This window comes from Furipterus horrens, unplaced genomic scaffold (genome assembly GCF_987537825.1).
Source record: "Furipterus horrens unplaced genomic scaffold, mFurHor1.1.pri manual_scaffold_1, whole genome shotgun sequence".
In the NCBI taxonomy this organism is placed as follows: domain Eukaryota; kingdom Metazoa; phylum Chordata; class Mammalia; order Chiroptera; family Furipteridae; genus Furipterus; species Furipterus horrens.
In genome coordinates, this window is record NW_028327171.1 from 144,421,348 (window position 1) to 144,432,928 (window position 11,581).

The following is an 11,581-nucleotide window of genomic DNA, read 5'->3' on the forward strand; positions in this document are numbered from 1 at the left end:
AGCCTAAAAAAATGCCCAAATCATACAAATGGATCTTGGATACTTGTTTGAAGGTCCCAGTAAGGGAACATAACTATTCACATATCCCTGATTGAAGAATGGTCATCCCCTTCAACTTCCAGGGAAATGCCATCAGGATTGATGAGTTAATAAGTAAATATCCAGCTCCTCAGACCAGCAGAATCTTGGAAATAAATTTAAGATGAAAGCTACAACTAGATAATCTATACATTTCTTGTTTATTCTCCCTCAGAGAAGCAACATCCAGAAAATAATCAGAATAGACACTCATATGTCTATTTTCAAAGATTTTGGTTATGCTGTGATTTATCATAGAAAAGAGAAAAATAAAATTATTCAATAGAAGGGACAAAGTTCCATCCATGTTAATGTACAATCAAGTTTCTACTAAAATATGTTTTTTAAAGACAAAATATTAAATAAAAATAAAATCTGTATGGTCATTACCAAGGCTTTTAGAATGCAGTTTCTCATTTGCCATGGACATGACCACAAAACATTTTCCCATCAGGTTTTCTTTCTGCTACGTTGCTAGCTTTCAGCCTATTGGGAACATTTAAAAAAATAAAATAAAATAAAATAAAATAAAATCTGTTGATGAAAGTGTAGTATACGATCTTTATAACAGAAGAGTATATTCAGATAAGAAAACTACAATTCTTAAGATGTTGACCTCTGGATTATAGAATTATAACAGTCTTAATTTTTTGCAGTGACTATTTATCTTAATAAAATCAGAAATCTATTATACTATGTTTTGGAAATTATAAGTAGAGCACCAAAATTCTGCTTGATAAAAATGATTGATTTAATACCAACTTGTCTTTCTAATCAAATTGCAGTCTTCCTTCAAGTGACATTGTTGAGGCCCTACATTTTCATAAAATATTTTCTATATTTAAAAAATATATATCTAAGTTGCCTAATTATTCTGTGCTTTATTTAGCTTTCTGCTCTGTAATATGGAAATGTTGTTCAGGACATTGTACCCTTCATGAATTTAATATCATATCAGCTCTCAATGTTACAGTGGGCAACAGCAACAACAATGACAAAAAGAAGGGGAGGAACCAGCAAATACTGCTCTCATTACCAGCTCCCTATGGATTTGTGCTACCTAGTGTTCTGAGAAGAGTTTAAGACCACCTCTAAAAAACCGCTCTTGGGGGAAATGTGAGGACTTCAATCCTCATTTTTGGCAGTAACTTTTTAATGTGAAAGAAAATAGCAAAAGAAAACTTTTCCTATCTGCTTTTATCAGCAAGAACATGAAAAGGAAGTCATCGTATCCTCAGCAAATAGCCCTTGACTTTAGTGCACAAATGCAGTCTTCATTTATAGACACAGCCTTCTAAAGTGTTAAGTCAACATTAGAATGATAAATAGTCAGGGGCCAGGTCGTTTAGAGGGATTTTAGGCATTTTTGAGTAGGGCTCTTCTACATCCACAGCTTGGGGCTGACTGTCTACAGAACCTCCAGGTAGAGATTCTGAAGCATCAATGCCATTTTTTTCAAGTACAAGTATGTTGAAGTAATTTTCTTCCTCGTCAAAACTGCCTGTACCTTAGTGATCAGTCCATTGTCTACTTTTGTGAACTTGTCAAACATCTACCTTACAAACAGCAGGAGTCCAGGTCACTGCCAAATCAACAGGCACTTTTATAGGGACACATAAAAGTGGTAATGAGAGGCACCAGGATACATCAGTATGTAAAGCAGCACCACAGCTGCTAATTAAAAGTGACTTGGGAAATTAGATCAAGATGGCAAATAGAGCAAATGTGTTTGTCTCTAAGTCCCAAATCACAAATGACAGGAAACACTGGAAAAGCAAAGGGGTGTTAATTTGTGCCAGAAATTTTAAGACATCTCCACATGGAAAGCAGATGAAATAAATAGGCTCCAAAAACTGTCACTATAGGTAGAAGGAGCTTCAGAGTTACTCCATATCCAGAAAATAGAGGCAACCATCAGGGTGATTTGTTTTACAAACACATTTGGAGAAGCTTAGCAGATTAACCAATCACTGCCAACAACAACAACAACACACAAACACACATACACACAGCAACACCAGAGATCATTGAGTGTGTGACCATGAACCAATGAGGCAGTGCAGGATCCCCATAGTCAGGAGGGAAAGGGAGTCTCAATATAGAGAAAAATGAGCTACTAATATATATCACCAGCAGCACATCTTACTATTGCCCTACGGTAAGTCTATCTACAATAATCAGAACCATAACCTCAGATAGGTCAGAGAAGGAAAACTCTGACTCCAAAAAACCTCCGCTGCCTTGCGGCATACCTCTTCAGGGGAAAGGCTAAGGGAGTAAACCCCGACAGAAAATCCGGAGCCGGAGTCCCTAAGGCGGTTTCACGTTGTAGTCAACACCGGCAACTCCTGCGGCGCACCTGAAGCCAAGCTGTATTGACTCCGTCTTTCCCTTGGACCCTTCAGCTGCGAAGAGAGGGGGGGTCTGCTGCATGGGCAACAGCAGACCCTCCATATCACCCTGCCCAGGCTCTGTAGCTTCAGCTTCGCTGGAGAGGACACTCCAGCGTCATCGCAAGATGTCAATTCAACATGAGAGGAGACAGATACTGTGTCACTCCCGAGTCAGACTGCACAGCCATTCTTGGTGGTGCAGATAGACTCTTAAGAAGCTACACCATCGTCTCTCGAGACGGACGGCTGCCAACAACAACAACAACAACCTGCAGATAGGTAAATAAGAACTCTGACTGAAGATCACATCCAACCATAAATCATAAAATATTTCAAGAAAACCAACTCCATGAAATAAAAGCACCAACTTGAGAATTAGAAAAATTAGTGCCTGAAGAAACAAACAACTGAGCAAAGAGGAGACCTCAAAAAAGCATTTTTTAAATTAAAGTATATGTTACATAAATAAATGCCTAGATCTTAAGAGTTCAGTTTTGATCATTATATACACTTGTGTAAATAACACCCCAAAACAAAATTTGAAACATTTATAGCATTTCAGAGAGTTCTCACTTGCCCCTTTCAATTTTCCAGTAAAGGCAACAACTTTCTGATTTAAATCACCATAGAATAATTTAATCTATTCTTGATTTCATATAAATGGAATCATAAACTATATATTCTTTCAACCAGCCAATATTTTTGACAATCATCTATGTTGTGTACTATTTTTAGTTGACAAATAGTATTGTTGTATAATTATAACATATATTATTGATCTATCCTGTTGAAGGACATTTGGATTGTTTCCAATTTGGGATTATTATGGACAGAGCTGCTATGAACATTCCTATACAAGTATTTTTGGGTAAGGATGGAATTTCAGGGCCATATGGCACATAGACATTTAACCCTGTTTTGTTTTGTTTTTTTAAATGCCAAACAGTTCTCAAAAATGTCTGTACCATTTTACACTCCAACCTGCAATGTATTAGGTTACTGTTTGTGCCACATCTTAACCAATATTTAGTATTGTAAATCATTTTTATTTTAGAAATTCTAGTGGATATGGGTATATATTTTAATTGGTACCTAATTCAGTAGTTAACCAATTGTGTATAAATAAGCCCAATACTGGTCTCACTTCTGTTTGTATACAAGTAGTCAATACCACACTATCTTTATGGTTGCAGCTTTATAATAAGTTTAGTAGTATTGAAAACAGATAATGTAAAATTTGTCATTTTTCTTTTCAAGATTTTTTGGTGCAGTATGAATTCTTTAAATTTCCATATAAGCTTACTCACTTAAAAAAAAAACTAAGCATTCTAGCTATTGCACTGACAGAAAGGTGTTAAAATTTCCAATTATATTTGTGGAATTTTTTTATTTGTCCTTTTAGTTTTATCAAGTTTTACTACCAAACTTTTTGTAGAAAGAAAATCACTCCTCCTGTGTTTCTTCTCTGTTCTAACACTATATTCACTACTCACAATATACCTGAATTCTGATACTCCTGATCACCAAATGAGTGTGTCAGGGGTTCTCACAACCAAGTAATTCTCAGACACTGGCTTGTGTCTTTCCCATAAATGCAGACTTCCATTCTTGTATTATTTCCTTACAGCTATTATTTATTGTAGAAAATATTTGTTGAAAAACTTCTCTTAGCTTCTGTCTGTCTGAAAAATCTATTTATCTCATTTCTATTTTTGAAAGATATTTTCTCTGACTATAGAATTTGGTCCTGAATTATTATTTTTTTAAATTTCTTTATTGATTGTAGAGAGAGAAGAATGGAGAGAGAGAGAGAGAGAGAGAGAGAGGGAGGGAGGGAGAGAGAGAGAGAGAGAGATGTCAGTTTGTTGTTGTGCATTCAGTGTTGCTTCTTGTATGTGCCCTGACCAGGAATTGAACCTGCAACCTTAGCCTGTTGGGACAATGCTTTAACCAACTGAGCTACATGGCCAGGCCTGAGTTATTTTTTTTTTTTTAACTCTTTAATAGTGTTATTTCATTTTATTCTGGTCTCCACAGTTTGTGATGAGAAACCAGTTGTCATTGGTATCAGTTCTTCCCTGTATATGTTTTGTGGTTTTTCTTCAAATTAATTTTTAAATTTTTCTTTTGTTTCATTTTCAGTAATTTGACTTTCATGAGCCTTCATCTCTTTTCCTTAGCATTTATAATGCTTGGGATTTGTTAACTTTCTTGGATATGTGAGTTGATCTTTTGTTGATTATGGAAGTTTCGGGGCCTTTATAGATTAAAATATTTCTTCTGTTCCATTATTAATCTTCTTTCTTCTGGAACTCTAAATATGTATTTCTGGGATTCTAAACACAGATGTCAGATGTTCTGTCCCTGTCATTTTATTTTTTTTTTTACTTTTTAATGTTTACTTGGAAATTTTTTAGTGACCTATCTTCAAAGTCATTGATTCTTTCTTTTTTGTGTTCCATCTGTTGTTAATTCAGTCAATACATACTGCATTTCTGATGAATTTGTATTTTATTGTTATACTTTTATTCTCTTCTGAAATTACCCATCTCCTCTTACATAATGTCCAAATGTTTCCCTAGACCCTAATGTCTATACTCATTGTTTTTTAAAGTTTCTGTCTGATAATTACAATAACTGGTCCATCTCTGGGCATGCTGCTGTTGACTGCTTCTTCTATTTCATGGGTTACATTTTCCTGCTTCTTTGTGCATCTTAATGACATTTAATTATACACAAGCCATTTTGTGATAAAAATAAAGCACAGTAGAAATTAAATAACATTTATTTTCAATAAAAAGCATTTTTCTTTTGTCAGATATTAACGTTGATAATTGAGTCACTCTAATTTGTAGTTAAGAGGAATCTGGGCAGTTTATTTAGATTCAGTTTTCCTTTGGTTTCAAGTATTTTGGGAAAAAGATCAGACTTCCCATTCATTGGGACTTAGGATCTGAGCCTTTGGTGATCTCTTTGTGCTTTAATGCTTAGTTATAAGCTTTCCAAACCATGAGAGGTCTCTTTCTACACTTTATGAGATCTCTTTCTGCTCTATTGCCCTCTTCTTAATTTCAGAACTTGGTGAAGATGTGTATTACCTTGGAGGGATTTCTCTCAATTATCTTGTCTTATACCCACTCTTCAAGGTACCACTGCCTTGAACTTGGTAAAGCCCCCATATGCCTGAAACATGCTCTGCTCTAGGCATTAGCATGTAAACCCTGTACTTGTTGAAGACTCATAGAAGAGTTGGTAGAAGAGCGCAGACTCATTGTGGTTGTGGATAGTTATTTTCCATAACTCCAAAACACTCATGACTAATAGTAGTTTATTAAAAGTTTAATTGGTTTCCCCTTATACACAACTATCATGGATTTCTTCTCTCCCATAGCTCTAGTAGAGATAAAAGAAGCATGTTTTTCTAATTTGCCAAGAAATAATCATTGCTTTATGAAATTTAACTAATTAAATTTTACATCCTCATTCCCTTATGGCTAAAACAAGTAGATAAAAACCTCTGTAATTCTGTAAATTATCCACTTGCTCTAGATGACTGGGTTGGAAGCAATTATCTCTTCCTGATTATAAAAGTACAAAGATACTATAGAATACTAGTACTAATTTTCAAAAATAACCAATTTTATATTCTGTGAATGAAAAATGTGATTGCCAAAATTTTAAATAATAATAGTTGGAGGAACATCCACAGAATGATAGAAAATGTACAACTGAAGAATAAATAAATGAGCAGAAAGATTTTCTTGTTAAAATTTCATAATGTAGCACAAATATAAAATGATATAGAAATTATAAGAGATAAGTTTAGAGGAATGGAACAGGTTCCAAAAGTTTATTATCTTATTGTATTGAGCTATAGAAAAAAAGTCACTAGGAAGAAGAACAGAAAATGTAAGAAAGGAAATAGCTAATTAAATGATAGAGGAAAATTACCTAAGCTGAAAAAAGATATATACTTCAAATCAATCTGACAGGATCTATCAAGTATAGATTATGACATTGAATAAAAAAAATTATTCAAAAATGTTCTAGATATTATATTAACTCTTACACTTGATACAATGAAAATCAAAGTAAATATCAAACTTCTCATCTCCAGCCCTGTGAGCAAAGACAAAGGAGTAATATCATTAAAGTTCTAAGAGAAAATAATTTTGAATTTGGAATTACACATCCAGTTTAAAGAATATGGATCTGTGTGCTTATTTGTTTATTTACATGTTATTTTGGTGTACTACAATCTACTCTCTATTTTTTTGATACCAAGTCTCCAAATTACTTCTTGAATGACAGTCTTTCCCCATAATTAAACATCTGGTTTGGTGACACTGACTCTAATTAGTAATTCAGGTATGTATATATTTTTTTACCCTTGGGCAACTAAATGTGTGGTATGCCCTTACCCACAGTGAGTGCTTCAGAAGCAGACTCATAGCAGAACTCAAGCCAATTTTAGTAAGGATAGGGATTTTTGTTTTAATTTTAGGAAGAGCAAACATCTCTGCTGATCTTAAATTTAAAAAAATGACTCTGGCAGTTAAGGGTAATCATTTTGTTACTATGTGAAGCCTAAAATTAAGTTAACATGAAGGAAAGTAGAACGAGGAGATGCATAAAAAATGGATAAATAATCCCATTTGAGCCATTGTGTCATGCAGGGCGTAAAGCCAGATATCCCTGGGTTTGTCATATAAATGAGCCAATAAGGTCACCCTTTGGTTTAAGCTGGTTTAAATTAGATATTCTGTTACATGCAAGCGTGGGATGTAATTGATTCATAACCAAATAAGCATTAAAGGAAGAAAGTAATATTTGTAAAGAGGTATAATAATATATTACACTTTACATTGTCTCTCTTCCATATATTTTCCTACTTTCATTACTGTTAGGATCAAACCTACTTACCTAGAATAATTTCTCATTTCTTTTTACTATGTATGGTCAGCTAAGAGCACAATAGAGAAACTAAGATAATTACTTTTTTCTTGTCCTACACATTAGCAAGTTCCATCAAGATCTTCCAAAGATGACTGAAGTCATATGCAACCATTCAATTATTTCTTGAGGCCTTTTTGACACTCTCAACAAATGCAGAGGAGTGGAAGTTATGCATTTCACATTCTCAGACCAGAATGTAATGTCTATAGAAACAAATAACCCAAATGTAAATTAAAGAATATTCTCGAGACCCTTTAACATACTCCATAAGCACACATAGAAAGTAGATCAGGAAAGAAAGCTATGTGGGGGGAAACAGAATAGTTTAATAAATGAAATATGTCTCTGATATGAAGCATTTAGTGTCCAATGGGAACTCAATGATGTTTTGGCTGCATACAATAGGATTTTACATGTCCTAGTCTCAAAGAAATGAAAATAAGATCCTACATGTCCTAGTCTCAGAGTGCATCTTCAAATGACTTTACATAGGGAAATTAACTTTTTTTTTTAGGGTGATGAAAACATTTTTATTAGTCAGGAGAGATATGCGAATTTAGCACTATGATGTCAGGGGGGAAGTGGAGGAGGACGTGGGGGGTAAATGGAGGTGGAGGGAGACCTAACCCGAGAGGTGAGCACACAACACAGGGTGCAGCTGATGGGCTGTGGAACTGGTCACCTGAAACGTGTATAATTTCAGTAACCAGTGTCACGACAGCCTCTCCAGTTGGGCCACGGACAGGTAATAGGCGCCTGAGTTCTCCAGGGGGCTACTCCTTAGCAGGAGCATCTTCAGGTGCAAGTTCTGTTGGAGATTCCTGGCAAGGCCACGCAAGCCTGCAGGGGTGAGCGAGCAAGCTTCCAGCATCAGTTTCCGCAGTTTGCAGTGCGGGTGCTTCAGCGCCTTGGAGAGAACCCTCAATGTGTTGGGATCCATCAGACTGTTGGTCAGAGCCAGGGCTTCCAAATCCTCGTGTGTCCGAAACACGGAACAGAGGTCTTGCCACCAGCAAAAACGCTGATTGTTTCTTTCTGGTCCGGTGGAAGAAAGGATGCAGGGGTGGAGGCTGCTCACCTTGGCGGTGGTCAGGGCGACCGTAAGTTCCACCTCCCGCAAACGCTGACAGTGCCTGAGGCAGAAGGCAAACACCTGCAGGTCCTTACTCGTCCTGATGATCAAGGCCACTCGATGGCAATCGTGCAGGACCTCCCTCGCAAACGCCTGCTCCTGGGTCTCATGCAGACAGTAGAACAGGTGCAGGACTCTGTGGTGCGCAGTGGACGTGCCGCACTCCCGCCACAGGGCTGGGATTACTTTTGGCAACTCCTTCTTGTTTCCCAAGGACAGCCTGCATCCGAAGGCCCGTGCCACCGCCAGGGCGCACGTGTCCTTTAGGAGTCCGAACAGAAATATCGCCATGTGGGCCAGGTGGTTCCTCTTGCTCCCGGGGTGCGCCACCAGGCCTTTTATGTGTGCACAGTTCAGCGTCCGGAAATCAGGGAGGCTTTGCGGGAAGCAAAGCACCTACAGCAGGGCCGCAAAAAATTCCTGGAAGCTCAGGACGGCGAAGGCGAAGTGGTCCTCGCCGCCAGCCACCCGTCGAAGGATATGCGCCCTGAGGAGAGCAGCCAAGGCTGTGGGGTCCAGCTTGGCCTGCTCGAGGTCCTTCTTACCAAACACCCACTGTCTGTGCCACATCCCCTCGGCCGCCAGGGAACAGAGACCTGCCAGCAGCTCCTGGCGGCGGTTACTGGGAAGGCTTCCAGCTGAGCTCGGAAACGCACTGGACAGGTACTGGGCCAAGACAGCGGTGGCGTTTGGGAACACGCCCGCGTGGTCTGTGTCTCTCTCCACCTCCTCCTTCAGACATGAGCAAACCAGCCAGCAGATTGCGGGAACTTGGCACATGGAGAAGAGGGTGGAGTTTCCCATGACGAAGCGCAAGGCTGCCTCGGCCTGCCCGTTGTTGCTGAAATACGTCCTGAAATACTGGGTTCTTTCAGCCTCTGTGAAACCCATAAGCGTCATGACGGAGGGAGACTTGAGAAAGGGCTTAACGACCCTCCAGGAGGACAGCCTCAGCAGGACCAGCAGCGTGGCCTCGGGGAGCAGCCTCCCGCTCAACAGGCTGGCCAGGAGGACCGGCACTGGCAGCTTCCGGCTCCAGTCCTCACTCAGGTCCTCTGGTCGATCCGGGAGGGTCAGCGTCAGGTCCTCGAAGCCGTCCAGGACAAGCAGTAGATGCTCTGGCTTGGACAGCACCTTGGACATGTGAGCCTGAGAGCCCGGCCACTGGAGTGACATCAGCTCACATAGGCTCTGCTCCTTGTCCTGGGCCACACCCCAACAGGGGACATAGAAAGCGTATCGGAACTTGTGGCAGTAGAACGTGTTTCCTACCCACTCTAGCATCACTTTGTGGGCCAGGGTTGTTTTTCCCACCCCGGCGACTCCCATTAGGACGACTGTCTTGGGCGGCCGACCTTGAGGTCTCCTGGGAAGAAACAGACACGGGAAGAGCCTCTGGTGTGTGGGTATGTCTTGGTAGAAGAAGTCCACTTGGTTCCCAGGCCACACGGCCTCGTTCCCCATGGGAGAATACTGATACATCACGAGTAGTCAGTAGTTCTGTAGTTCATCAGATTCTTCTGCCTCCACATTCATTTGTGTTCCTCTCAGGTTCAAGGCCTCGGGCTCCAAGTTAGGTAGGAGGTTTTGTAATTCCATCTGTACCCAAAGACACAGTTGCGTCTGGTTCATCTTGGCAAAGATGTCATGAGTCACATCCCAAGCTAGCCGTCCGGGGAAGTACTCTGTCAAGAGATGAATTACTTCCCCCCATGTGGCTGTCTTCACCAGGCCCCAGGTGATCTGGACAGAGCCAGGTCTGGGATTCTCATCCACTAAAAGTTGTTTGAACCTTTGTAGCTCCTCCTTGCTTAGGTAGAGCATGTATAGCATGATCCCGTCTTTGAAAGGGTAGGAGTATGAGGATATCAAGGATGAGATAAGACTGGGAGGAGGAGGAGGAAGAGGAGGAGGAGGTGGTGGTGATGCTGGAAAAGGAACTATAATTCATATTCACACTCATCTTCACTCAAGTCCAAGAACCTCAGGCACCACTGATAAAAACAGCCAATCAGAAGACAGAACAGTTGAAACCCTTGAAGAAAATCAGGCTTCCTGGCTCCTTCCTGTCAAAAACATCTCGCAAAGCAGAAAGAAAAAGTACCGGGAAATTAACTTACTTCATAAGAAATAGTTAATAAAATTATTGATGAATATCTTGACACTGGATATATGTGTTAGAGCAGACATTCACAAAGTCCATCATCATCAAAATCACCTGGAGGTCTTGCTAAAATGCAGATTACTGGACTCCACCCCAGTTTCAGATTCAGTCTGTCTGGGGTGGGGCCACAGAATTTCATTTCAAACTTATTTCTAGGTAATGTTGAAGTAGCTGGTCTTGAAAACTTCATTTTGTAAACCACTGTGTTTGGGGAGAGCATTAAGGACAATGTGAACTAAGATGTCTGTGATGTTAAAAACTGAGAATTAAAGCAAAAGAGTAAAATTTCTTCTCTTAGAGAACCTATTTCTTAGTAGTAGAAAATAAGTATAAAATATAAACTGATAAAAAATAATATAATAATAAGTGCTTGTAAACACGATAACATTGTGCATAAAGACTAATAGTGGACAGAGGCAGTGGATAATGTGAACAGGGAATATCTTTCTGGGGTGATATGGGAACTGAGATGTGAATGATGAGGAAGGATGAGGCTTTTGAAGATCTCGGGGTAGGGTGGTACAAGCAGAAAAAACAGCAACTCAAAGGTTTTGAGATGGGGAAGAAACCTGATGTATTCAAAGAAAGAAAATGCCATTAGTAAACAGGGGAAAGTTCTTTGTTTTGTTGGGTTTTTTTTATATATAATAATAATGAGGTTTAAATGGTAGGCGGGACATCAACCATGTAGGCCATGGGCATGGAAAGCTTGTTCATTTCATTCTATAATCAGTATGGAAACTTTGGAGAGTTTGAACTGTCAGAATAACTTGCTCTATTGTAGATTGTAGGAAGAGCATTTCAGCTGTTATCTGGAGAATGGATTGTGAGTGGGAGGTGGGAGGAATAGCAAGAAAA

The 11,581-nt window shown here is 39.3% G+C and overlaps 1 protein-coding gene and 1 non-coding gene across 2 annotated transcripts; one reads left to right on the forward strand and one right to left on the reverse strand.

The window, feature by feature from the left end:
* The first annotated feature begins 458 nt into the window (after positions 1 to 458).
* LOC150022002 (small nucleolar RNA SNORA32) lies at positions 459 to 579 on the forward strand. The gene has a single exon (XR_016513672.1). It is a non-coding gene; the product is annotated as a small nucleolar RNA SNORA32 (small nucleolar RNA).
* Positions 580 to 8,955: 8,376 nt separating this feature from the next.
* LOC150022003 (NACHT, LRR and PYD domains-containing protein 8-like) lies at positions 8,956 to 10,041 on the reverse strand. The gene has a single exon (XM_090270536.1). It carries the CDS (start codon positions 10,039 to 10,041, stop codon positions 8,956 to 8,958), a length of 1,086 nt encoding a protein of 361 aa, XP_090126662.1.
* Between the last annotated feature and the right edge of the window lie 1,540 nt (positions 10,042 to 11,581).